The sequence below is a fragment of the Catharus ustulatus genome, chromosome 15, assembly GCF_009819885.2.
Source record: "Catharus ustulatus isolate bCatUst1 chromosome 15, bCatUst1.pri.v2, whole genome shotgun sequence".
Taxonomy (NCBI): domain Eukaryota; kingdom Metazoa; phylum Chordata; class Aves; order Passeriformes; family Turdidae; genus Catharus; species Catharus ustulatus.
The window spans coordinates 13,021,467-13,049,344 of NC_046235.1; the positions used below are offsets into that span (position 1 = coordinate 13,021,467).

The 27,878-nt window shown below is 46.3% G+C and overlaps 1 protein-coding gene across 2 annotated transcripts in view; it reads right to left on the reverse strand.

The window, feature by feature from the left end:
* Positions 1 to 27,878, reverse strand: part of GLRA1 (glycine receptor alpha 1) — a 47,232-nt gene that overhangs the window by 13,376 nt on the left and 5,978 nt on the right. For both annotated transcript variants that reach the window (XM_033072893.2, XM_033072892.2), the window contains exons 2-8: positions 18,633 to 18,763; positions 14,553 to 14,620; positions 5,971 to 6,194; positions 3,653 to 3,735; positions 2,873 to 3,010; positions 1,930 to 2,144; positions 1,222 to 1,368 (exon numbers count right to left, since the gene is read on the reverse strand). In XM_033072893.2, coding sequence (XP_032928784.1) covers positions 1,222 to 1,368; positions 1,930 to 2,144; positions 2,873 to 3,010; positions 3,653 to 3,735; positions 5,971 to 6,194; positions 14,553 to 14,620; positions 18,633 to 18,763 — 1,006 coding nt within the window. The remainder of the gene's footprint in view (positions 1 to 1,221; positions 1,369 to 1,929; positions 2,145 to 2,872; positions 3,011 to 3,652; positions 3,736 to 5,970; positions 6,195 to 14,552; positions 14,621 to 18,632; positions 18,764 to 27,878) is intronic.

Below are 27,878 nucleotides of genomic sequence, written 5' to 3' on the forward strand. Positions count from 1 at the left end.
AAAACCAGTGGGTGCTGAGGGTCTCATCTGTTACTTCTTTTCCCTTGCATTTGTCTAATACTTTTCATCCCTGGTCCTGGCTGGGTTGAGCACAAATGAACAATTATCTCCTGTTTTACAGATAGGAGGACTAAAGCAGAGAGAGAGAGAAATCTAGAAAAATATAAGGATTCCTGCTCCTCAGCCCCCATTTCCTGCTGGAGTGGTAGAGGTTCTGCAAGCACACACTGTGAAGTGCTGCAGGACAGGTCAGACCCTGGGAAAGACTTTTAATGGAACAATGGAGTGGGGGTAGGTTTCTGGATGGGATGGATCAAGGAAAGTAGGCAAATACCTATGAGGAATATTTAAGGTAGACCTTGGTGGTCACCTACGGGCTTGCTTGAGATTTTCATCAGCAAAATTGCCTTTGTTTTTTCTCTTCTAGCAAATGTACTGGTTTTTAATGCTCTCCTGAGGGCAGCCTCTCAGGCCTGGTGCTGAAAATTTCCTAACTCCTTTCCTGATTCTACCAGTTAATTAGGGACAATTTTTAAGTGCCTTTGGCCTTGTGATCACAGACACTTTTTTGTTTTTTCTAGTGTGTTCTGCGAGATGAAATCTTTGCTGTGGCACCTCAGCCTAAAAGCTGTTAGAGCCCAGGCTGGGGAGCTGTCGGAGCTGTGTGCATGCTTGGATTGGGATTGGGATTGGGATTGGGATTGGGATTGGGATTGGGATTGGGATTGGGATTGGGATCAGCCACAGCAGGTAAGCATGGACCAGGCTAAAGCTCAGAATTAAGCTCTTTCCTTCCAGGAGGAATTTGCAGTCAGTCTGAGAAGCAGATGCTTTTGAACACGGAGATGGCAGAGACAAAAGAGGTGTCACTTACCTCTGGGCTGCTGTAGGCTGTCGTTTCAGGGGTGCTGCTCTCTGACAGACCCCTCACACCTCCCTGCCTGCCTCCCCCCAGCCCTGGCTGCAGCTTCTGGGGAGGAGAACTCACACCAGAACTTTGATGTGAAAATTGTCCTGTTGAGAACAACTCTTTTGGCTGAGACCACTTGGCTGGCTAACAAAACCAGGGCTCAGCAGGCTGTTAGAACAGACTCTATTCATTGTGCAGCCCTGGGTTTTGGTGTGTGAGCCCCCTTAATATCTGACCAGATACTTGTCTGGCTTGGTTCAGTTGATCATGGAGTCAGATTTCAGCTGTGTCCTTCATGCTTTATGTATTACCTTGTGATGCCTCCTCTTCCTCCTGAACCTGAGCAGCTCTTTGTGCTGCCGAGACACGAAGTTGACAGCAGCGTATTCCAGCAGTGCAGAGAACACAAACAGCAGGCACACGGCCATCCAGATGTCTATGGCCTTCACGTAGGACACCTAGGAGTCAGAGAAAGAGACACAAATGGGGTTCCCTCTTTACCCAAATGCATTTTTACTTGGTGGTTTACATGGCTGACATCTGTTCTTGGATACCTGAATCTTGCTCATTTAATGTGAATGTAAGCAGGTCACTGAAACTCCTCACAGGTTCTAAAATACAATAATTCCAGAGCTTTTAATTTATTCAAGGCTGTATTTATTGACTATGATTTTTTATATCCACCATACCAGAAGCCCTTCATAAAGGGAAGTTCAGTTCTATTATAAAAGTAGGATGGTCAAGTGACTAGAAAGCTGAAATGTAGAGTGTACATCCATGTGTGGTTGTTGCAGGGGTTTGTAAAGTACAGAACTCCTGGTTATAGGGACCTGTGGTGAGTGCTGAATCTTAGAGGAAGTTTTGCAGCTAGTCATAGAGAACTTAATTTTTTTTCCAGGATGAGACTGGAATTTGTTCGCTTTGCCCTCAAACTGGAATAGTGCAAAGGCAGCAGGAGGATCTGTGTGGGGATTCACTTAGGTGCATGGTTTCCCTGTGAGGACAAGGGTGGTCCCTACCTTGGGCAGTGATGCTCGGGAGCCTGAGCTCTGCGTGGTCATGGTGAGCACAGTGGTGATCCCCAGCCCCACACGAGCAGGAGCAGCATCCATGTTGATCCAGAAGGAGATCCAGGACAGGATGACAATGAGAAGGCTGGGGATGTACATCTGGATCAAGTAATAGCCCATCTGCCTCTCCAGGTGGAAACGAGCTTCTATACAGGTGAACTTGCCTGAGGAGGACGGGAGATACATGGGAGGTTATTGGGAAGGCACAGTGAGCCTCCTGCCTTCAGCCAGTGTCTGGGGATTTTCCTTGCATTGCCTAAACCAGAGTCTTCTTAGGGCAGGAAAGGAACACCTGCTGCCCAGGGCATGTAGTGATAGGATAAGGGGAATGGTTTCAAACTGAAAGAGAGAAGGTTTAGATTAGATGTTAGGAAGAAATTCCTCCCTGTGAGGGTGGGGAGGCTCTGGGTGTCCAGAGAAGCTGTGGCTTCCCCATCTCTGTGAGTGAGCAAGGCCAGGCTGGACAGGGCTTGGAGCAACCTGGGAAAGTGGAAAGTGTCCCTACCCCTGGCAGGGAGATGGAGTAATATCGTATTGAAGGTCCCTTCCAACCCAAACCACTCCAGGATTCTATGAACATTAACACAGCAAAGAAAGCCCTTTGGCAGTATGTCCTTTGTCACTTAAATTTCATAAGCAAAAAAGGGTTCTAGGAGAGGAGATCCCAACCAAACACCCTTGAATTGATGCAGATGTTACTGGGCACAAGAGGATTTTGCACATTTATGTCCATTAGCTTTTCATTTGTTATATATATAGTTCTACATGTCTGCTAACTCTGGAAGCGTAGGACAAGGCCAGAGTGCCATCAGATAGAGCAAGAGACTCTGGTAAATGCACAGTCCTGAATTCCTCTCTACTGACCCCCTCAGTTAAGGTTAACAGCACTGACCTGTGTTGTAGTGCTTCGTGCAGTATCTCAAGTCCTTTTCTTCTTTAAGGATAAACTGAGGCAGTGTCAGCCCGTCAGCAACTTGCACTGCTCCTTTCTCTTGCCACTCAAATATGAGATCATTCATTGTGTAGCCAACTGTTGGGAGGAAGGGACAAATGTCATGTGGGTGACATTAAATACTGATCTGGAAAGGGACAGTGCTGCAGAGGAGAGCTTGGAGGCAGGGGTGCATCCTGGCCTTCCTTGACAGTGCTGTCATGAATGGGATTTGGGTTGAGGCAAAACTGCTTGTTCATGTGGTAAGAGCAAAGACCTCCACTGGAGCTGCAATGGATTTTCTGCAGCAAATAACATTTTTTTTTCTTGAATTTGACTTGCTGAACTGTTTTCTACTGTTTCCAACTTGACCTCTTTCTCTGGAAGAGGCTCCTCATCTTTCCCTCCTTTGGCATAAGCAACATGTACAAGTGGCAGATGTTCATCCAGAGAGAAAAAATCCCACTTGCAGCTGAAAGCACTTTCACCTCTCTGTGCAGAGTGAAAGGCCACTGTAAACACAAGCAAGCCAGGACTCCTCACCTGGGATCTTTGGAGGTTTGGCTTCTCTAGCAAATGTCACATGTGCTGAATGAATGGAAAATCCTGAGCAAGAGGTTCTTGAGCAAGCTGTGAAGGCTGGGCTGGGAATGGGCTGCAGCTGGGGAAGGAGATGGCAGGGGGGAGGCCGAGGGAAAGGAGATGGTCTCCCCTCCAAATGGGGGTGTGCACAGGACTCACAGCTTTCCAACTGCATGATGCACGTCTGTACATCCATGGGGAAGTTCTTCAGGTCCATGGGGCAGGCCAGGGTCAGCGTGATCCTGAGGAGAGAACAGAGCACAGGGATGAGCCCTGAGGAGCTGGGGGAAGGACTGATCCTCCATCACTCCCCTGCCTGTGCTCTCACTCTGGAAAGCATCAGAAATGCTGAACCTTTGGGTCTGTGACAGCACTGCCAGCAGAGCCTGCTGCAGATGGCATTGCACTGCAGTGCTGTCTGAGACTGCCTGACAAAGGGTCCCTCACCAAACTGTTCTGCTGCTCCTCCTTTCCTGTCTTGCCTCGGGTTCACAGCAGGCTGGATTTGCAGAAAGCCCCAGCCCACTCTCTGGAACCCCCAGAGGCATTTCCAGAGACTGGCACTGTTTGTAAATCTCTGAACAGAACATTTCTGTGTCATAAGAAAACACCAAAAAGAAGTTTGATCAAGATCATATGTTTGTGTGGGGGGAAAGAAAGGCTTCAGTGAGATTTTCTGCAGGGAAAATGCCTCGTGCTAAGCCAGTATGAACTCCTGTATCTTCCCAAATTCCTGCAGAGCCCTCGAGACCTCTATTTCTGTCTCCATTTTCCACTAGGTGCAGCCTGCATTTTCTGTGCTATATTGCTGTGCTGCTCTGTACCATGATCTATGCTTAAAATGTTTAGTTGGTTCAACAAGCTGATACTAAATGATTTGCTCCAGATAGTTAGACTTGAGTTATTTGGTTTGATAATGTTGAAAATGCTGTTCCCCGAAGTGTTCAGGTTTTTCAGCTTTTTGCCTTGATGTAGAAATAGCTGAATTACCCAGGAGACAGAAATTGAATTTTTCTATCATCAGACCTACAAGAAACTTATCAGGAGAGAAAGATACTTCAATTTAAAATCTTACCTTGTCAGAAATTCTCAGCTTGAGTTTAGAGGCATGTTGGGACAGAAGATGTGACAAAGTCCACCTTCTTGTAAATGCCTTGCCTAGAGTTTGATTATTGCAAATAGTAGCAGCAGAGAGCCAGTTAGAAAATGGCAAAGCACCTTGGAGATTTTTTTTTTTTAAGAGAAAGGCTATTTCTCTTCCTGGAAACTCTGCATTTACAGTGCTGTCTTCCTAAGGAATATCCTCTTTCTTTTTAATTTTCACAGGAAAATGCACTTATAAAGAAACCTCTATTTTCATTTGGAGACGAGCAAGATAGGAAAGTTGTTCTTTTTAAACAAGAACTGAAATATTTTGAAGTTTCTGCCTTGAAGATGGTGATTTTTCCATGCTCCCTGCTGAGTCATTGCTCTGTTTGGGGCACCCTGCACTCCCCTCTGTGCCCCTGGAGCAGAACTCTGTGCCATGCTCACTGCAGAGCTGCTGCTGCTGGTTTTGCTCCCTGCCTGCCTTTTAAAATTAAGAAGTGTGATGTTTCCCCTTTCGGCCAGCACACAATTCTCTGATTGTTTTGGCCATCAGGGAGCTGCTCTTTGGGCTGGAACCACCTTGCTGTTTGATGGAGGCCATCTACTATGCAACACTAAGCTGTTTATTCCACATTTTACAGCTCCACACTGCTTTTCCTTCCCATAGCTGCCACTGGGAGCTGCAGTGTGAGATGGGGTGTGTGTTCCACAGACAAAATTACATCATACATGAGGTGAGAGTCTTCAATATAGAGTTAAACTTTCCCAGTCTAAGCCAGTGAAGTTTGATCTTAATTTCATTGCTTTAAAATAAAGTGTGAATGGGCTTGGAAGTGAAGTGAAGGTGGCAGCTAAGGTTGATTTCCTGTGGGAAATTCAGTGCAATTAGTTCAATTTGGCTGATGGATTCTTGGATCTAGCAATAAAGGGATAACTGGGAAAAAACTAGGCTGAGACAAAGCCATGGGGCCCTACTTAGCATTTTTCCTGATTTTTACTTTTTTTTTTGCTCAGGAAATGCTGCATCTTTGAAAACAGAGTGTTCATGAGCTTCTACTGGTTTCCACACAGCACAGCTGGTTTTAGGCTCGTACTAACACAAGATATCTGAAGTAATTTTACATTAGGAATGTTAAGGAATCTACTAGCAAGGAGCAGAAGTCCTTGAACTGAAAGAGGTAAAGAAGAGTTAAATTCCATCCCAGAGCAGCCCTCTGTCTCAACATGCTTTAGGAGAGATCTCTTCCTCCCACATTGCTTCAACACTGTTTATTGTGTGATCACACACCATAGAAACACCTAAATTTCTCTTCTCCAGCAGCATGCCCAAAGTCCAGGCTGGAATGGGGGGGTTCAGCTGAGCCCTCCACCCTGTGCAGCCACCTCACCTGATGCTGTAGAGGACATTGCCATTCCGGGAGATCCTCAGCAGCTTGTTGTCCGTGGTGATCTCATGGAAATGAGCCCCTTTCTCATTAGCAAAGAACAAGTCAGGCTTCCAGATGGAGTCCAGCATGGAGGGGTCCAGGTCCAGGGAGTCGTCGGGGTACTCGTTGTAGGCCAGCCGGGGGTCGTTCCACTGCTGCCGCAGGAAGATGTTCACCCTGTAATCCTGCACACAGACACAGCCAGGGCTCAGGGCAGCCCAAGGTGCTGCCAGCTGGGGAGCACACACTAAACCATCCTCAAATGAGCCAGAGTGTGTGCAGGCCTGTGGTTCCCAAGCTATGCCAAGTGGTTTTTGCGTTATTCCTGTTATTAATTTTTAGCTTTGTAGCTTACAGCTATGTCATAGCATGAGCAGCTGCCTGTCCCTGCATCCCTCTGTGACGGCAATTGTCAGCTGTGTGGGCAGTGCCAGGACCTCTCTGTCTGCACCCTGGGGCTGCAGAGGCATGAGCAGCTGTGGAGGTCACAACAGCCACTGTCAGCAGGAGGAGGTTCCAGAGGATTTTTGGGGAAAGAAACTGAAACGATCTTCCTTTCAGAGCTGAACTGTCCCATATTGTGATTATCTGTGGCTCCTCCAGCAGGGAAAGGAAAAGGCACAGTGAGACAAGTTGTCCATGAAGGAGAAATTCCCTGTATGCCTGCTGATATAAGGATATCTCAGATGAGCTGATGGGAGCAGCTGCCCTTGGTTAGAGCTTGTGAGCAGGACAGGGATATGTATGAGGTCTGCTCTCCTGATCCTGAGCATTCTGGGTTCCCCTCTCTAATGTCAAAATCCCATAAAGGCTGCAGATTTTATAGGATGACCATCTTCCTTAATTGAAGGTAGTCCCTCAGCACTATGCAGAATTATACTTGCTTCATAACCACGAGTCTTACAGCTCCCCTAAGCTCCCCAGCTCAAAGCTGGCTGCTGATCAGAGTTCAGACACTACTGAAAAATCACAGGCAGTTTCTCTTCTCCCTGTCTGACCAACAGCTCCCCAGGATGATCTGCACACTCCTTTTCTTCTGACTTTCACATAAGAAAGTGAGCCAACAAATTGAAATGGGGAGAGGATGTGCCAGCTATCAGGAGAGGAATGAAAGCTCCACAACCATAAATTAATTGACATTTTCTGAGTACAGAGGCAGACTGCACCTGAAGAGCAGAATATAATAAACCAATTCCACTGCCCAGGCCCAAAGGAATAGTTGTTCCCATGATTAAGGGTTTCTTTGCTGCCTTCCTAACACAAATGGACTTTGAAGACTTTTATTAGGAGACAGTTAATGGAGGGTGTCAGACGTGCTTGCTGGTGTCTGATACCTGCTGCAGGCACTCAGTGAGAGGCTCCCCTCACTCTGCCACCAGGTCTGCTCTTTCCATCTGGAGAGCACAAAGCTCTGGAGCTGAAGGGAGCTGTATAGGAGAGGGTGCCTGTACAGGAGAGATTTCTGATGCTGCTGCCTCACAAGCTCACTTGACTGTGACCCTACACCCTCTTGTCCAGGGGGACACAGTTCTTGTGGTGTCCAGTGGCCCTGGAGGGCTGGGACAGGATAGTGTTGAGTGCTCTGTATTTTGAATGAGGCACTTTCTAGCCAAGCATGGTCTAGAGTCTGTTTGAGGCCACTCAGTGCCATCTGCATCCTCAGAGCACAGAAGCTGCTAATGACATTAATGATTGTGACAACAGCAAATGAACCACGGACTTGATGCTAAAAGGAGCAGACCTCTGAACACAAAAAAGACTTGCAACACTCTTTCCTTCTGCTGATGTTCCAAGTGTCACCTTCACAAGTCCTAGTGCATCCCTCTGAGTTAATTATTCATCTCTGTCGACCCTGGATAATATGTCTGGAGGAAATGTGAATGGCTGGGGACAGCTGGGGACCAGGGTCTCAGCTCAGGACCAGCCCATCATGCAAGCCTGGAAAAGGAAAGGAACCATGAATTCCCACTTTCCACAGCAGGCAACAGCTCCCAGAACCATGTGTGTATTTTCAATTCTCCCTTTTCTGTGCATCAAGATCTGCAGCCATTGCAGTCAGGGGAAATCAATGTCACTGACCTAATAGGTAGAAAGCAAAAGGTTGTTTTGCTTATTCAGCTACAAATAAGCTAAATGCTAGCAGGTCAGCTCCAGTTTGGGACTTCTGTCATGTAGAACACAAATTAAACTCGTGTTTGGAAGAAACTTCAGTGGTAGCTGCCCAGAAGTGTGCTCAGCCTGATGGAGCAGTAGAAGGGGGGAGGGAATGGAGCCAAATTCCCTACAACAGCCTGAGTTACTGCAGGTAAGCTTTGTTGATGGAGCAAATTCACTGCTTTGGCTCCAAAACTTGCCAAAAGGACAGGAAAGGGTGAGACAGGAGGTGGTGAATGGTTTATGTTGCCACCACAGCAGATATGAGAGACCACAGGCAGGATGATAGCCATGGTCTGTGTCACCATGAGGAGGCATCTTAATTAAATGCTTGTGGGCCAAGTGAAAATTAACTTCTCACTTTGAATGGCTGTGAGAAGGCCCCTCCTAACTCAGCTCCAGGTTCACAGTGTCCTGTCCTCATGTCCTGCTGAGAACAGTCCAGGGGTCATGGTGAATGTGTGCTGTGAGAAACTGCACCACCTCCACCCCAGGGATTGCAGCAGTGTGCGGAGTGACTCTGGCTTTTGTTACTCTGTGCTCCTCCTTAGGAGACAAGTGTTTGCTGTGGATGGTTTTTGTTTTGGGATACAGAAAATGGAGCATTTATGTTGTGATGTAAAAAAGGCAAGGGCAGAGAAATGTGATACATGCACTGAATGCAATACCCTGGCTTTGGCATTTCAAGGCATTAATATTTTACTTCTGTGTGTGCATTTATGAAGATCTTCCTGCTCAGGGAATTTACTCCACAGTCCTGGCCTGCTCACTGAGAACATGGTTTTCTCCCAGATGCCTTTTCCCTTCTGTCATTGCACTGCAGTGTTGAAGGTTCTGAGCAGCCTTTTAGGTTTTTTGTGTCCAGCCTTATTTGAACATAAACGTAAAACCAAGCACTGTGACTGCAAACTGGACATGACACTGCCTGAGGAGGCAGCAGAAGGCCTGGAGAGCAGTCAGGGTATGTCTGTGCTGTGACACAGGCTAAGAGAAGGGTTACAGTGCTCTGTGCCAGCCGAGGATCCTCTGTGCTGGAAGCTTTGTCCTCAGCACTGCAGTCAGGCTCAGAGGTGATGAGCCAAGCAACACTCATTCCTTGGCTACCTGGAGATCTGCAGCATTTCTCCTGGATGCTGTTAGAGGAGATCTTCATCAGATCCCCCAGAAGTTCAGTTATTCCTAAATGATGGACAGCACTGACCAATTTCTGATGTGAACTTTCGAGCAAAGTAAAAAGAGGCTTGAATGGGGCTGCAAACACGGAAAAAAATTCTCTTTCTCCATATCCTCCTTGTCCCTCACGTTCCTCATTTGTGTGCCTATCACATCCAGGCATTGATTATCTTGTGCAGCCTGCTCCTCTGGCTGGCTTGGGAGAGGGGAGCAGCAGCTCTGTGCAGTGGAGGCATTCAGCAGCTTTGAAATTTGGCACAAAGGCATTTTACTCCCAAGGGGGAAATGATACAAGGCAGGAAGAGAATAACTGGAGTGATCAAAGTAGTTCAATTTGATAATGCTGAAATGAAATTCTGCTTAGTGACCTCGCAAGGAGACAAGGAAACAGAAGATGATTTGAGACATTCCCTTCCCAGGATCCCAGAGCCTTGACATCTGCTGAAAGCAGAGGAGGCTGGAGGCAGTGCTGAGCAGGGGATGGAGCCTCTCAGGACACTCAATAGATTTTCCCTTGACTCAGGGATCCTGTCAGAGCAACCTCTGCACTGAACGATTTTGGGGAGACATTTCCCCTTTGATAAATTTACATTTTGCTGATGGAAAAAAGCAGGGTAGGGATTGGTCTCCTTCAGAAGGGGATTCTGGGACCCCAACTGGGCAGCAGAGCATGAGGGGCTTTATAGCATTGAGTTAATTGTCTAGAGTGGGAACAAACAAACATTTTGAAGGCAACCTGCCTTGCCAGGAGCACAACAGACTGCAAAAATCCCAAGCACACCAGGAGCAGCCCTAGGAAGGTTAATAGCCAAGTAGCCAGCTTGAAGCCTATGTGAAAATACACCTGGGTGAGAGGAGGAGAAGTCTGTATCAGAGAAGGGCAGGGACTTGGTGAGGGATGGGAGCAGTACCCTGGTGCTTAGTAAGTGTGGGGATTTTTGGGCTGGAGCCCAAAACAGAAAGTTTTTCTGTGTCTTCCTACAAAAAGTGGGGAATATATATTTTTTCTGAGCCAGTAGAACTGCTGGGATGTGAGCTGTAGCCAGCATCCAGAATTGCAAATGTAGGTATTTAGTGGTGAGATCTTGTTTTTCAGCTTGATGGGGATTTGTGTCCTTGTATTTGAGTTGCACAATCCTATTTCATGGCTGCTTTTTGTTGTTTTTTCTTTTCCACATCCCTTCTCCATTAGTGGGAAGACAAACTCCAATTACAGACAGCTGGAACACTGCAGGGCTAACACTGAGATGGCAGCAGACTGTGAGTTGTTGTGAAAACCTTTTCATTTTGTGTTGCGTGACTTGTTAGGTGCTTATCATCTCTGTGGGACTGATGGTTGGGTTTCAGAATGACTGACTGCAGGAAATTTTGCTCAAAATCTAACTTTTGCTATAGGCTTTGTGCATTTTAACTCAAATCTTTTGCTGATTTTTGGAGTGAGTGGGACCAATATTAAATGTGTGACCCAAGTTCTTCATTAGAATCTCTGCTGTGCTGGGGTTTGTGGGTCCTGATTGAATTTCTTGGTCTGCTCTACAGGAGACTTTGTTTTTTCTTGTTGGAAATCTCGTGTGCAGATGTCTCTGAACAAGCACTTAACATTTGGACAGTTGCAGCCTCCAGGTTCTCCTGTCCCCAGGAGGTGCTGGGAGCCCAGTTGTGGCTGTGGTCACATTTACTTTGCTCTTTTCAGATGAGATAACTATGGCATGGAAGCAGCAAGTATGAATTTACATATTTACACTGTCTAAGGGAGGCTGTGCTGGCTCTTCTGTGTTTTTTCTTTCTTTTCCAGTCTCTGCTGTGTGTGGGTCCTTTTAAAAGAAGAGTCTAGAATAATCCTGAGTCTAGCTGGGTGATGATATAAAAATTTATTCCTTCTTCTCCCCGTGCTTCCTCTGTGTACAAAATGCTCCCAGCTGCCTAAGCCAATGGAAGGCCATAAAAGTGCAGCTTCCACTGGAAGAGTCAGCAAGGGCATCACTTAATTTCAAGTTTGCTGTTATAGCAGGGATTTTGTTAATGAAAGGCTCAGATAATCCTACCACTCATGCCCCAAAGAAAAGCCAAAGCTGGTGCAGTTTATTCACCTAAAACCCAAGACCTGTCCCCAAGGTGCTTCACTTCTGTTTATTTGGAATGAGGAATTTCTACATTTGCTATAGGTTTCATAATCTGGTATGGCTGGGGAGTTGTTTGTGTTCTTGAACAGCAAAAACAGATTTAAGAGTTTGTGTTTGGGGGTTGTTTGGTGCTTGTCATAAAAATAATTTGAGAGAGTGGCTGCATCTGGCACTTGTGCTTGGGAATCCCTTGCTTTGGGACAGGAGGAGTCTGTCTGAACTCATCTGGCTCCTGGGGCTGTCCTCTCCTTCCCTTTGGAGCCCTGGCTGGGCTCACAGGGATGTGCTCCCAGTCCTCAGAGCTCCAGGCAAGTGAGGCTGGACACAAGCTCTGAGCTGCAATCCAACATAAATGTCCAATCAATTATGTGCACCACTGGTGGCTTCTGTGTTGGGTCTCCAGCTCTGCAGGATGCTGAAAGGAATTCCTTCCCTTGCTCTAAATCAGCTCTGCCTTAGTAATTCAATTTGGTGATGACTTTGCCTTTTAATTTTTTTTAAAATTCCCCTTAACCTTGTGGCAGTTTTCAGAGCTCCATTTCTTGCCTTGTTCATTTTGAACCTTTGTGGGGTAAATAACATCTTTCTGCCCACTCTGGGGAGTTTGTGCCTTCTCTTGGCTGCAACTCATTTTCTTTCCTTCTGAGGTTTGTAGAGCCAGCTGTCTGCATCAAATGCCTGGGTTTTTTTCTTTTTTTTTTTTTCTTTCTTTTTTTTTTTTTTGTATTTTTCTGTATTTTCTCATCTTCTTCTGCCTTCCATGAGGCCTCAAGCCATAAGTGAGTACTCTAATTTCTCTAATCCTCTCTATGGTGAGCTCATGGTTTACACTGATTTGTGATATTCACCAATGCAAACTTAGAAGGGAGCAGTGGTATTTTCTGTAGGAAGTATCAGCCCACTGTGGAGGTATTTTAAAACCTTCAGTAATTGCATGTGGGGTAACCCTGCAGATAATAGTTAATAATACTGAAATATGGGGTGATGTAGTACTCAGACCTGAACCTGACCAGGCTTAGAGTGCCTGATGATGGAAGTTTAAAACAAAATTTTCTTTCTCTTTTTGGCCAGTGAAGCAGCTGTGGGGGAGTTTTGCAAACATCATTCCCAGGGGTCAGTGATAGGCCATGGCTTTCTTTATGGTAAAACACTGATTTGCCCCTCTCCATTTTGCAAGCTGCCATCCCTTCCTCTGCTGTTTGACTGCTTGTTCCACTTGTTTGAATTCAAGACAGCCAGGTCTGTCTCAAAAGCCCTTCAAGACAGGACAGCCTGTTCATCCCAGGAGCTGTGCTGGGAGCTGACACTGCCTGTTTGTCCTGCTGCATCCTCAGTCAGTGGGGAGGAACTGGCTGCTCTGCAGAGTAAATCCCTGCTAACAAATCCCCAGGACCTCCCCAGCTTGCTGAGATCTCAGCTGTTCCAGTACCTGTGTTTGCTGTGTTGCTGTTGGTGTTTACAAGCAGAGCTGCTGCTCGCACACGAGAGCATCAGAGCAGGCTGCGTGCAATGCTGTGTCAGCCTGGCAGCTGGGCTGCCTTGTCAGAGCTGCCTGGGATGTTTCTAGACAAAGCCATGTGCCCACAGGGTGTTCTTGGGTTCCCATGGGAAGGTTTTTTCTCCATGCAAGATTGCCTATGAAATGAGTGGCATCTGGAGATGATAGCAAGTCCCTGCAGCGTGTCTTGGAGGTGAACTGCATCTCTCTTGTGCTAGTCTGTGCTAATTTTATGGAGCATCCTGCTTTACAGGGATCATGTGGCATCTTTGGCTGCTCCAGTGCATCTCTCAGTGTGGGACAGATGCACTGGAAAACACATCAGTGGAATGTGCTCCGTACATTGCACACATCCTTTGTGGGCTTGTCCTGCTCCCTTGCACTCTGGGTTGGTGTGTAGGAGCAGCATTTATTGCCTGTAAAGCCAAAGGAGGGAACCACTAAACAGTAAATTAGGAACAGATGTATTTGGGTGGCAGCTCTTCCTCTTTTGCTTTGTATAAAATAGATCCATGCTACACTCCTCACCTGTGAGCTCTGACAGATTCTGCAGACCAGACAGGAAATCTGTTTCCTTGTGCTTGGACAGAATAACAGCTTTTGTTTTCTCCTCTACTACCAGAACTGGACTATCCCAACCCAAATATTTCCAGCAGAATGATGTAGTGTCAGGAGATACTTATAACCTGAGCTGTATGGCTGTGGCTCTCCTCTGACAGTGTGTGCATGCCAAGTAATTTGTTCAAGTCAAGGAGTGTGATCTATATGCAAAGCCTAAAACTTCCTGCCTGAATGCACAAAGCGCCTGAAGCTGGAGCCTTGCATTCTTCATCCAGCATTTTTCTAGAAAAAGAATTACCAGAGGGTAATTAAACACCATATTTCTGGATTATCTTTAATTAGCACAGCAGTAAGGCACAGTACCTCCAGAGTTTTCCTTTGCTGTTCAGTGGTTATGTCACAACCAATCTTTAATAGTTTTCAGATGGAGCAATTATCTCCTGTTCTAGTGATCCTCTGCTCCTAGTGCCTTGCCAATTAGATACAGCCTTTAGCCATGCTCACTAATTTTGTATGAAGTGAGCCTTAACTCAGAAATATTGGTTTTGATTTTCTACTAAAAATCATTGTCTACCAGAAATATATCTCCAAGAAGACAATAATCTTAATCTATAATCTCATAATTATCTTAATTTTTGGGAATCTGAAATCCTGGTGCAAGCTGAATTTGAGTTCAGCTGATTTCCCTTCCCTTTGAATCCAGACCAATTTTGGATTTATGCCCACTTAAACACAAAGTATCTGCAACTGTCACTGAGCTTGGAGCCTCAGGCAAATCTTCAGAAAAAGGTTATTTGTTCTCCTTTCTGACCCTTGTCCTTTGCCATGGAGTGTTTTTATAAGATGCAGATATGTGATCTTCAGCTACATGAAACGAGTCTGTTGTGTTGACCATTAATTTATCCAACTCTGAGCAAGCTTGGGAGCAGTGAGTGTTTTTCCCTGGTCACTCTGAGGAGGGTGATGCTGCATTTTTTGGGAGTGCAGTGAGGCTGAGCCAGTAGCTGAGCAGCTGTGCTGTGATTTTTACTTACCATAGTTGTTTCTGCAATCGAACCAAAGCTGTTGATGAAAATGTTGCAGCTGACATTCACTGGTGGGCCTGCATGACAAACACAGAATGGAATAGCAGCTCACTGTGTGCTCGTGAAACAAAGGATTTCCACTCTGTGCAGTTAAATCCTGCTGTGGGGATGGGGTGAGGAGGGGAGGAAGGCCTGGGTGACCCAGACAGATCTAGTTTTGGTTCTGATGCTAGTTTGACACCAGACTCTGTTTGGCAGTGTTTATCCATCTCTGCTGGGAGCTGTTCAGATGAACAGGAACAGATCACAGCCAACCAGGACAGTTTCTGGGTGTCTTGACCTGGCTGTATGGGTGGCAAAGTCACCTTGAATGTGATAGCAAAGTATCCCAGAAAGGAGCTGAGAGACAACTGATTTTTATTTCGAGCAATACTTATGAAATCCTCCCTGTTCCTGAGCTAGGATGATGTGCTCCCATCAAAGCCAGTGCAGCAGGGTGAGCTGTAGGGACCAGGCTGGCTAAAGCAGCAAATATCCCACATGATGGTGGTGGTGGGGAGCTGGCACTGCCTGCTTGTCCCTCTGCATCCTCACACAGCAGGGAGGGACTGCTGCCCAGCAGAGTAAATTCCAGGCTACAAATCCCAAAGATCTTTCCAGTATGCTGAGAACTCCTTTATAGATGTTTCAGTTTCTTGTGTTGCTGTTGGTGTTTCCAATCAGAATTTTCTGTAAACCCCAAACCCCAGGTGATGATCCTGATCCAGTCTGTTAGGGCTCACACTGGGTAGGAGAATTCAGGGCTCTGCCAGCAGGAATTCTCTGGCTGTCCTGTTTGGGCAGAAGGTAATCCTGGTCTCTGGGCCATGCCCCTCCTGGGCTTGATTTGCTTTCACACCAAAGCTTTGCTTACCCTGCTCATACTGGAGAGGTTAAGGGGCCACTAAAGGAAAGGAGGGATGGTTAAGGGATGAAAAGATTGTGGTTTGAGGGCATGGGTCAGTCTGTTTGTGTGCCATTGATGCCCAAAGGAGTGACTGGAAATGTTTCACAACATTGCCTGGAAAATCTGAGGTGGAAATGCTGTATTTACACAGGAGGAGATGCCAAGAGCTGCAGTTCAGCACAAAGCAAAAATCTGGGGAGTGTTTTGGAACCAGGGCATACCTTGTGCCTGGCAAACCTGTGGCTTGCCCACATATAATGAGAGGATTTTTTGTGGAGGCTTGAAACCAAAGGGGCCTCTGCTCTGGGGGCTGCCAAAGCTGCTGTGGGCACTGCTCAGGATGTGGTGGGAAAGGCAGAGAGCAGAGACTGCCCCAGGGATCACAGTCCCCTTTTACACCAGAGTTAATCTCATATCATCCCTGTGGCAGATGCCTCTGGGAAGATAAGATCTGTGCAAGTAGAGAGTGCGGATTTTCAGATTATTCCCCCATTTTTTATGGAGTCAGGGATGGTGTCTGCATTTCAAACACTGCCTGGTGGCTCGGCCTGCTGGGGGAGTGATGTTCCTGCTAAGGTCACATCTGCAGTCTGGCTGTTGCTGCAGCATGAAATACTGGGGGGGTGGAATGGCTTTAACGAGAGCCTTGTGCCTCTAATCAGTGCAAACTTCCTCCTGTGTGGAAATTAATGGATTTTCCTGATTACTGAGGAACATTTGGAGCTCGGTTTTCTCCTGTTCATATCCCTTTCCTGCTCTCTTATTTTGGCCTCTGAAAGTTTGTGCCTGTCCCCTGCAGTGATGCTCTCTGCTGGGGTTTTCTTGGTGTGAGTCCCAGGCAATCTGAGCAGCTGCTGTCTAACCAGCCCCAGACAGCCTCTGCCAGCTCAGCAGCATCTCACACTGCTCAGACCGTGCAGCTTTCTCCAGACTGTTAAACACTGGCATGGGCTGAGCTATCACACACAGAAATTATATATTTTTCTCCCCACCCCTGCCTTCACCAAGCCCTCTTATCCAGAAGTTTATCCATAGGCTGAAAGCACATAGTTATCAGGCTTTAGTATTTGTTTCATCCCTTCTGTTGAGCTCAGGGGTGTTGTTTTCTGTTCTGGATCCATGAATGAGCCACATAAACGGTCCTTGAACAGGTGATTCCTCTCCAAAAGGGCACAGTGTAAGGAAAACACTGAGCTGATCTCCTGGATGACTGCACATGCCCGTGACAGGTGTGGAATATTTTGGTCCCCCTGCTCCTGGTGCTGAGTGTGGGGTGGGTTTGGCCCCGTGCCTGTGAAGGCTCCTTGGGGCAGCCCAGCTCTGGTTGAGGCACTCAGCTCCTCTCAGTGTGTCTGAGGTGAGCCATGAGCTCCCTGCAGGATTTGGTGCTTTTTGGTGTTTTTTTTTAGCTTGTTAAAAGCTCTAGAAAACGGAAATATTCCTCCTCTATGCTGTGAGGAAATGGAGTTTTCCAGCAGCAGGGATAAGGGCAATGCCTGCCAGGTTCCTCTCTGTCCCTGCTCGAGCTCCTGACTTCATCCTCCAGCTTAAAACCCAAACACCACTTCTTTGTTCTCAGAATGTGAGTCCACAGCTCAGCCCAGACTTTACAGCATTTACAGAAAAGCTGCAATCTTCTTTTTGTTAATCTTCCCCTCCCCAAAAATCAATCTGATATGGATCTTTGGTATTATTTTCATTTAGATCTAAGCAATTAAAATGTCCTTATGAGTTACTGCAGCTAATTTAAATGATGTGCTTTGAGAGCTACAACCCCAAGCTCTGTAAAACACCTCCTATGCCTCCCATATAAATTGGAGCCTGATTTATGTGTGGGAGGCTAAGCCAGCAAAACTGCCCTGAGGGGAAGGTGTAGTTCATTGAAGTAAAACTGAAATTAAATTATCTCAAATAAAAATGCAATACAGCTGCCTTCAGCAGGAAGTGAATGTATACATTTCATTAAATATTAAAGTTTAATTTGTGTGTGTGCATAATTTAGAGGCAGGCAGGTTTACAGGGTGGTGTTTTAACTCATGATTTGGGGAAGACCAGCAGTGTCCTCTGTTGCCTGGTTAGTTACTGAGCTGCAGGATTCCCACCTTTCTTTGGGTTTAAAAGAGTTTATTGTTTGAAGCTGGGTGCCAGGTGCTGTCACCAGTGATTAATGGGTCCTGGGAGTCCTGTCAGCCCTGCCAGTGGCTCCAGGGGAGACGGAACTGCTTGCAGAAAACAAAAGAATTGAACAAAATGAGCTTTGGGGATGGCTGGGCAGTGGCTGAGAGGGGCAGGTCCTCATTTATCTCTAGGTTCGATTTGGGGCCAAAGAGCCCCGGGAAAATGAGATCAATTAAAAAGAAAGGAAAACATAATCACAGAATGGTTTGAATAGGAAGGGTCCTTACAGACCCTCTAGCTCCATCCTCTGCCATGTGCAGGGACATCTTCCATTAGACCAGGCTGAAAAAGCCATCCAAAAACCCCCCTGCAGAACCCCACACCTCACTTGCTAGAAGAGGTGTTTTGAGGAGAAAAGAGGCTTTGTTGCCTCTGCCAGGACCTGATTCAGTGCTGCTTGGCTGCCATGGAATATGGGGTAGACTGGAAAACTGGGAGGGAAAACCAGAGCAGAGTTGGGCTTAAGAGCCCCTTTATTATGGGGGGCAGGGAGGGGTCTGGGCTGCCCCTGGCACCTTGTGGAATTTCTCTGGAGCTGATGGGAGAGGCTGCTCATGGCTGCAGTGGCTGTAAGGGGGGGAGCATTGCCTGCCATTAGCACTGTGGGCAGCAGGGGAAAGGAAAGTTGGGGATTTGATCTTAACCCCTAAAGATGTTCAGCTCCCTGCCGGTCACTGCTGGGTTTGACAAGATCCTCATTCCATATATTGAAACAGGGACTGGGGGCTCTGTGCTTACAGTATGTGAAGTTCTTACAGAGTTCTCTCCACTCTGAGCAGACATTTGTTGATGTCTCTCCAGACATCTACAGTGATCCATGTGCAAAATATTGTTATAATACATACTTTGTAAGAACATAAATATTCATATTTCATATAGCATCAGGAAGATATTAATGAGGATTGCATGCAGTTTTCAGTGCCAAAATTAAAAAAAAAAAAAAAAAAAGCTTTTTTTTTGCATACCTTTAAAATTTGGTCTAATCCTGGCATCGTATCCTGAAGTTCGCCCCATCAACTTATCCAAGAAATCGGAAGGAGACATGGGTTTGGGGGCAGATCGAGCTGCTGCTTCCGCTTCCTTGGAGGCTGCCAGGCTGTGCAAGTAGAAGTAAAGAGGAGGTTTCAGTGTGTATCCCATGCTGGGGAGGGCTTGGGGTCCAGAAACAGAGCAGTCAGCATCTTATTCCTGCTGAGGCAGGACGGGTACCCATGTGAATTCCTAATGAGCCTGGTCTCAGCTAATTTGTTTGCCCAGCCCAAACATCTCCAAATGCAGAATCCCAGCTGCCACCAAAGCAGAAGAGAGATGATGAGCAGTGAAAATCCTTTTGTGAGTTTAGGTACAGCTCCTTGGTGTGCCACTAAATTACAAATGTGAACTCTGGCGCTGAGCTCCACAGGTAAAATACACTCTGAGATTAGCCTGGGGCAGCAATTACTGCTTAATTACAAGGCAAATAGTGAGGAGGATATTCACTGCTCTGACAGTATGATTTTCCAAAAGGCAGGTGGGATCAGAGGAATCTGGAGACTGAGGTTTACATGAGCACCTCGTGGTGGAACAGCTCGTGCAGAGCCTTTGGGGCTGTAGGGGAGAGGGTGGCTGGGTGATCACTCCAGCCCTTGCTATTGGTACCTGCAATGCAGGGGCTGAGCTCAACACAGAACTGGAGTGTCTGGAGTGTGATCCTGAAATTTTACTCCTGTTGGGTTGAAGGTGAAAGGAAATGGATCTTTCTGGGACCTGTATGGACTCTGGGGCAGAAAGAGTGACATCACAAATTTATCTGTAGGAGACAAAAACCTGTGGCTGGCAATGTGCCTTCTGACTAGATGGGAGTCTGCAAGATCTGCAGGATGATGATTTGGCCTTAGGAAGTTTGTTGTTGCCATCTACACAGGAGCAAGTGACCCTTGGTATTAGGTGCTCACTCTCAGCTTTGCAGGAAGGTTTGACTTCCTAGGCAGGAACAGAACTATTCAGTACCCTCCCTCTGGTTGGTATTTGAACACCAGTCTGTTCCCAGGCTGCAAGTGTTGAGTAAAATTGCCTAGATTATCCAAAAACTCCCCCAAATCACCTTTGCAGTGTGCTTAGGGTTCAGGTGCCTGGTGCTGGGCAAAGCCTGCAGGCAGCATTGCAATGCAAATGTACAAAGAGCCAAAGGAAGCTGCTCAGGAGGAAGGGAGGCCTCTGCTTCACACTCTGCAAAATTCCTGAATAATTTTAAGTACCAAGGCTGTGTGGGAATGGTGAGGAGCCCCTGCTAGAGCAGCTGGGAGGTCTAAACAGATTTGCAACAGGCATAAGATATTTGTCCTCACAAATTACACCAGAGTCCTCTAACAGTATGAGGGGCTCACCTTGGGGAGTTTGGCAGTAGTCAAACCTGCAGGAGTAGTGCTAAGTACTGACACAAGATCTTTTGGGAAGAGTTTGAGACTGTAACTGTGCATGGTATTGATGTGATCCCACCCCCAAAGATGAGCTCTTCCAATGCAAGTTTGAGCTGAAATCCCAAAGAGACATGTTATCTTGACAAAGCCCTGATAAGAGCATTTTGAATCATTTGATTCCCCAGAACTTAAAAAAATCAGATGGGATTCAACAGTGCTTGGGTGCATAATTTCAAAATCAGAAATCTGGTAACCTGCACTGCATTGACTTTCTTTTCTGGTGTCAGCAGCAGTGGCTTGCCAAGCCTTGGTTTTCAATCCTGCAAACTCACAACTGCAGTCTGGCTCCTTTTGCAAGTTGCAACAGAGTTCTGTGATTGCTGGATTTTTAACTGTTAAAAATAGTTTAATTTGCAGTGAAGAGGGGAGATTAATTCCAGATCACTTCCAGTGAGTGCCTAAACCCAGGATTTTATTCACTCCTTTGTGTACTCCCAATCCACTCCCACACTGGACTCTCTGAACAGACTGCTGCCCTTTCTCAGAGGTGACCTGACAAGGTGTGGATCTTGCTCTTGCTACAACCACGTCCCCTTTCTTGTCTTGTCCCCATCTCTGCCCCAAGAAAATACAAAGCAGAACCAATGTGTTCCAGGGGTAAATGGGGTTGTGGAATGGGTGATGTTTTTAAATTTAATTTGTTTTCAGAAGGAAAGCAACAGGGTGCAATTGATTTGCAAACGCAGAAGAAAGCTGGGAGTGGGAGGACAATCAATACTGGGCTTGACTACTGCATTCCAATGGAGTGTCTGCATGGCAATGAGTCCAGAGAAAAGATTTCAATTAAGCAGCAAATGACTTGGTAACCAAAGACTTCTGCCACTTCAGCAAGATGCCAGACAGTGCAATACACTGATTTCTTCTCATTAACTGTAGACTGGATGAAGTATATGGAAATGGAAAATGTGTGTGGGAGGGGAAAGGCAATACAAACCTAATAAGCATCTAATAATCTTTAAGTGGAAAAAGATAATTAGAAACTGCAATTCCCCTGGCATTTGTTTTAAAGAATGAGGTGGAAAAGCACAGAAATCGGTGCTCATCTTTCCCGTACATTCAGTGTGAAAGCCTCCACTCGATATATTCACCTCACTCCCAATGAGTGAGTCTGTGTTTCTTGGGTGCCTTTCTGCATCAAAGTTGCAAATAAATTAAATTCATGGGCTCACTTCCTGCATGGAAGTAAATATTTGGATAACTGAAGCTCAGAAACCTCTGGGGCAGGACCACCCCGTCACAGCCCCAGTGCTTTCTGCAGCTTCATGCCCCATCCCTGTGACCCTGGGACCCCTGTGGGGATGTGCTGAAACTGTCACACAAGGCTTCAGTGTCTCCATGCATGTTTGAAAACCTGTCTGGCTGCTGTGTGGTGTTGACCTGGGAATGGTGAGTGCTGAGCTCCCTCCTGTTCCTGTCTGGTTACTAGATGCTTTCCTAAAACTAGACTCCTCCTGGATTTAACAAGAAAAGGCAAAAAAGAAGTGCAAAGGGAGCAGCAAGGACTTTCTAGCAGCAGGCAGCTGAGTCTACTCTCTGTCTTAGAAATAATGGCAGGAAACACCACTGGGAGCTACAGAGGGGTTGATGCACCCCACTGCTTTAGGTGGATGGATTCTAACAGAGCCCCAAAATCTTCACTGTGATTGTATCAGCTGAGCTTTGCAATGGCAGCTTAGCTCAGACAGCACCCAAAAAACCTTCCAGCTTCCTCTGTCTTCCAGGTCTGTCGGGACTAGTGCTTTATGTGCTGCCTTGGGAGCTTTCTGGGATTTTCTCCATCCCTCAGTCCTTCCAGAACACCCTCGAAAGTCCCACAGCACTGTTTGTCTCCTGGCTCAGCAGTGACGAGGAGAGGGAAATTGCCAAGTGATTGAAAATTATTGGCAATGGAAGAGAATTGGAATTGAGTGTGGGTTGTGTTGCTCAGAGAGAAGATTTATTCTGTGAATAAACAAAGGGAGGCAAAGGCTGTAACAAACCCACCGAGGATGGAGTTTGCACTGGTGTAAGAGTTGTCTGAGCCGAGCGTCTGGGCGCATTTTAATAGCAGTCTGACAGAGGCTTATCTTATTTATGCTGCTGTAATCCCTAGTGGATCTGGCTGAGAAAGTGCCATCAGGCAATCATCACAGCAGATACAATGGGAAGGATCTCTTCAAAGGGTCGATGAACTAGCATAATCTTTTGTGATATTATTGCTGGCGTGTAAGCAGACACCAGCGAGCCCCCGGGAGGTCCAGGAGAGCAGGATCTGAAAGTGGTGGAGATGAGCAGCTCAGGATTGCATCCCTTAAACAGAGCAACCAAGCTTTGCAGGACACCTATTGCTGGTTTTTCCCAGCCTATACAAACACTGTTTACTCTGTCTGCATCATTTTGTTTCAGCTAAACAGATGATATATTCTTATAAACAATTATTTGGTTTAGCAAGTGGCTCTTCTGCAGTCTGGATGTGTCTGTTCACTTGATTCCTGGCTCCCCAGCTGGCTGTTTCCTTCTTTTCCTCCTCCCATTTGCATGATCCTTGAGCAATATTTTCATGCTTTTTTTTTGGCTGTGGCCATGGTTGTCCATCTAATTAAGTCCAACATCACATAATGCTCTGTTCTGGCTGAATGCTGATACTAAGAAATATATTTTTCTTTTTCTTTTTTTTTTCTTCTTTTCAAAAAGGAGTGATGAAGGAATTTAATTAGCACAGGGCGTCTATTCCCTTGTCAAATAATGTAATTGTTAATCATTAATTCTGAGGGTAAAAAAATTATGTCTGGCAGCAGAAACAAAGTGTTGCAAAACAAGTGTTTGCAGAGGAAATATCTCTGCAAAATGTGAAAGGCTCAGGTCCCTGTGAAGGTAAAGTTGTGCCACATCAGTGGCTCAAGAAAAGTGGGATCTCTGCAAGCTGGGGAGATAGAAAATACCTCACCCCCTACCCTGGTTCCTGAAATGGTTTGTTTGGGGTTTTAAAATTTCATTTATGAAACACAGCAAGCCAGAAACCTTGGCAGAGATGTGTTGAGAATAGTGCTCAGGGGAGCTGCCTCACACATTTGTCCTTCAAGTGTTGCATGTTCTTTAAGCAGATATCCCAGGGGAGGGAAATATCCACCAGGTCTGGGGCAGGCTGAGGTGTGCAGAACAACTGCTTCCCCCATTACCTTCAGAGCCAGGCTAGGACAGTGCTTGGGGACGTGGGAGAATTCATCAGCTTTGTTTTATCGACTCCAGCAGGCTCTGAGAGGCGCAGCTGTACAGAGAACATTGAATATCTGGGCACTGTGCTGCCCATGATTAACAAGTGCAGCCCAGGGTAACTCTTCTTCCTCTTCCTGGACCCTCTCCCTGGGCACAGAGCAGACCCTGGAGCTCAGCAGAGCCCAGCCTGGATTCAGAGGATGCTAGGGCTGCCTGTTTCTCTCTTCTCCTCCATAGCAGGAAGGACAGATTGTCCTGGTGAAAAGAAAAAGGGGCAACCCTAAGCTCTGCACCCAGGCATTTATTTCTGACTGCACACCATCATGTTATCTAGAGGGGAATGCTGCCAGACCCTTGCTGGGAAGGCTTGGCAGAGACTGGAAGCAGACTTTTTATTTTAATGATTAGATTTACTATCAAAATTAATAGCACAATCAATATTGATACGCAATTCAATTAAATAGGATGAAACTCATTGCTTGCGTGTTTTTCTCCATCACCTTGTCTGAATTTCTGGCCTGCAGCATTAGAGGTGGAAATGAGATGGAATAGTGGAGGTGTGTGGGAGAAGAGAGCCCCAGTACAGAATTTTTGGCCTATGCTGGTGCTGAGTAGAAGGAGCTGTGAGTGTTACAGATGTGCTGGTTGTAGTGATCTCAGTCCCTTGGTTGTGCTCAGCCGCCAGTGTAGTGTGTTTCAGCCCCTGGGTGTGGGGTGTACTCAGGGGTGAATTTTAAAATTAATTCTTACAGGTGGGAAGGGAATTTGGACATGGTTGTTCTCTTAATTCAGCTGAGTGTTTATGCAGGAGAGGCAGGGAGAAGGCCTGAACACAGGAACAGGATAGGGAAGTAGATTTCTCTGCTGAGACTGGAGAAATACAGAAATTGAGAAGCTGTGGAGAGATTTCACTCTGAGGAAGAAATGGGCAATGAGCTATTATTTGTCTTCATTAGTGGCAGGAGGATGGGGACAGGAAAAAAAGAGTAGGCTTGTTAAATGTTTCTGTCCTGGAGGCTGTGCTCTGTTGCTGTGAGCTCTAAACCAGTTCTAGCTCTTGCACCAGAAGTAACTGCATTGCAGCAGTCACAGGATGTAATCAGTTAAAGTTTTAACCCAAAGGATCCCAAAACACTCTCAAAGGTCCTGCACAGCCCATGCTGCCACTGGTCCTGTGGCTGTAGATGAGCAGAGGAGCTGGGAGGTGCTTTGTCATGAACCTCAGGGAATTAACTCTCTGTGATCATTCCCATGCAGAGAAAGCTGTAACAACTTTACTGGAGTGAGAAAAATCTCTTCAGACTGCAGCATTCTGGTGTCTCTGTGCTCTGCTGCCACGTTCCTGCAGCCCATGGCTCCTATGCCATATGGCAAAGCACTCTGTCCAGAACTATAAACCATCCCAATTACACTGATTAACTCTATGGAAAGACACCAGCACTTGGAACATTTGCTGATGCTGCCTGGACAGAGCAGTAAGAAAATAATAAATGACTAGACAATTGACTGGGGGGAGGAGAAATCTGCATGTTGTATTTAGTTGGGAATAGCACAGGGAGACCAATAAACTGTATGGGAATAATGCTTGATTTTGTGCTGAGTCTCTGCTCCTCATAAAGGATAGTTGATGTGTGGTCACTCTTGCTTATTGCATACCAAAAAGTGTTGGTTAAATTAATTTTTGAGCCACAGGCATTATCTCCAGTGACTTTCTCAACTATTCCCTGTTCCAGAAGCATCTGTAGCTCTTGGAGCCATGCAGTGACTTTCTGGAGATGTATGATCCTAAGCTTCTGAGACAGGTTTGAAAACAGTTCAAGCAACAGAGAAGCACAAGTCAAAGCTCAGGTTTTAACCACTTGTGAGTACATCCAGCAAACACCAACATTGACTTTTACCTGTGCCTATACTGAGAGGCTTACAAAAAAAATAACGTTATAATTGCTTTTTTTCCCTTGTTGAATGAAAAACAAAGCGGAAAACATCTTTGCAAAGACAAAAGCATGTAGCTTCACACACACAGAGTATATTCCTTTTAAAGTAAGGAGGGCTAGTCAGATATTCAAAATCATGCATAAACAGCCCTCCTGAAGGCAGTAAATAAAGGGGGGAAATGTTTTTACAAGATGAAACTTTATAACCTAGGTGAGAATATTCTCTTTGCTGATGTGCTCCTGATTTGGTGTTTGGATGGAGAGCTGCAATGGGAACCTCAATTGACGTCAGAGGGTTTTAGATCACAGAGCAGACAAGTGTCAGAGCATTATGAGAAATCCTGGATCTCTTCTATCTATAGCTCTGCAGTCGCTCTCAGCGCATTTTCAGCAGTTCAAATAGCTCGCTACGGCAACTCTTTAAAAATTAGTTTTAGTTTAAGGATTTATGCTGCTCGTTAAGATTGGGTAAGGATATTGTAACATTTTTTTGCTAAATCAGAAGTGGTATGAATATAATTCTTTTAAGAGATATGTAGTGCAGAGTGGTGGTGGATTTTATCTTCTGAAAAACTTATTGCTGCAGATCCTTTGAAGAGGTCTCCTGAGCTAACCAGGGTAACCTACCTACAAAACTGGGGGTCCTGTGGTAAAACTGGGGCTCTCTGATGAATTTTGTGCTGTGTAAAATGAGTTGTGTGATGAGAGTGCTCATGTTGATATTTTCTGATGGAGTTGATCATTGTCATTGCAATGCAAATACCCTGCTAGACTTGAATGTTCCCTCTGTGGCATCTGCGATTCCATCAGTTTATTCATGAGCAATAATGAAATGTAACTTCTGGAATGAATGGCTAAGCCCTGGGTCCCCTGCACAGAAGGGATTTTCTTCTCCTCACTCCAGGTGCCCTCTGACTTTGTTTTGTTAGGGAACTGAAGAAACCAAACTCCATCTTTTCAGCCCTGGTGCAGGGAGAGCAAGTTGTGTTTGATGAGGCTGCTGCTTTGTCAGCCACACTGCTGGGAGATGATTTCAAACTCCTCAGCTCTGTGTCAGGGTGTGATGGATGGGGCTGGGAATGGACAATGCTTGTAATTCCCAGGCCCATGGGGTGGCAGGAGTAGTGGGATACACACATTTTGGATGGTAAATGAGATTTTGGGGGACCTGGTGCAGGAAAGAATTCTGTGTTGCATGTGAGTGTGCCAGCAACTATTGTCCTGGTCAGCAGTGCTTCCAGAGGGTGAAAGTACTGTGAGCAAAGAGCCAGGATTGTGAACATACCCCTCAGAAACTCACTTTTGTGTTCACAGCCTGTCTTCACATTCTTACAAGGAAAGGTTCCCTCACCCAGCAAGCCAGAGCTTCTCCACTCCTACCTGTGGTGAACCCTGCTGCAAAGGGGGACAGAACCAACACTGCACAGGCACTGCTGGCACCTGCAAGGACATTTGGAGCTAAGGCTTTTTAAAGGGTGCTGCTAACAGCTGGCCCTTGAAAGCTTTCAGGTTTTATAATTCCCTCATAAAAGAGGGGAGGAGGGGTCTCTGCTCGAGGCTTTATGCAATGCATCTTTTTACTGGCATCAGCTGAAATAAAAGAATAAAAACAAAATTGGAAGAAATCAAGTAAAGGTGAGCAAACCACAATTTTGTTTGGATTTCCTGCAGGATTCCCAGCTCAGCTGCATTTTGCTGCTGAGCCAGACGCTTGTGGCAGTGGCACGATCCCCCCCTGATCCCTCTTGTGCTGCTGTTAAATTGATTTGTGTGTTTGCTCCAGCCCTGCCGGGGCTGGGGAGCGGGATTTGCATTCTGGGTGAGTGGTCGCAGGCGCCGCTGGCAGGGCGAGGGGAGCTGCTGTCGGCTGCTCTGCTCTGAGGCAGCCGGGGATGATTGATGGCACTGCAAGCCCTGCTGCTCCAGCCATGCGACACTCCTGGGCTTGGCAACCCTCTGGTGCTCTGTTCCCTCCTCACCCACCCCACAATGAGGCACTGATAAACACAAGAGGCTTCTCTGGCTGTCTGCTAAGGCACTTGGGTGTTTTGTCTTCAACCCCCCCTTTTTTTTTTTTTTCTAGCAGTCTGTGAGTCTCAATGGAAGAGTGAAGAGGGAGAAATCAAAAGGAAAAGAAGGGTGCTAAAGTATTTTCTTTTGTTTTGCCCTTCCTCTCAAAAATCTAAATTTTGTGAGGCTTGGTAAATTCAGATTTCTCCTGCTCTTCTTGCTAGCACTTACATCGAACAGAGATGTATTTACAGGATGCCAGCTGTGTCCATGTGCCAGCCAGATGTGGTGTGGTCCCCAAGTCAGCAGCTCACCGTGGTGCATTGCATGGATGGACTAATTGCATAATGGGAGAAGCTCAGCTCCTGTGAACAATGGGTGTGTGCATCTGCCTCCATCTATTTCTGCTCTCTGCAGGCCCCCTCTGGGCTTTGGCCTTGCTGAGGGAGGACAAATATTGTATTTCTGGATTTTTTCAGTTCTTGTGCATTAGTCTCTTGAAGCACCAGAGAGATTTAAGAGCAGCTTGGAGGTGTGTGTGGGATCGATAGCCCCAGATCAGCTGGACTGTATCAGCACTTTCCCAAGAGGGAAGGGAACTGTAACATTCTGC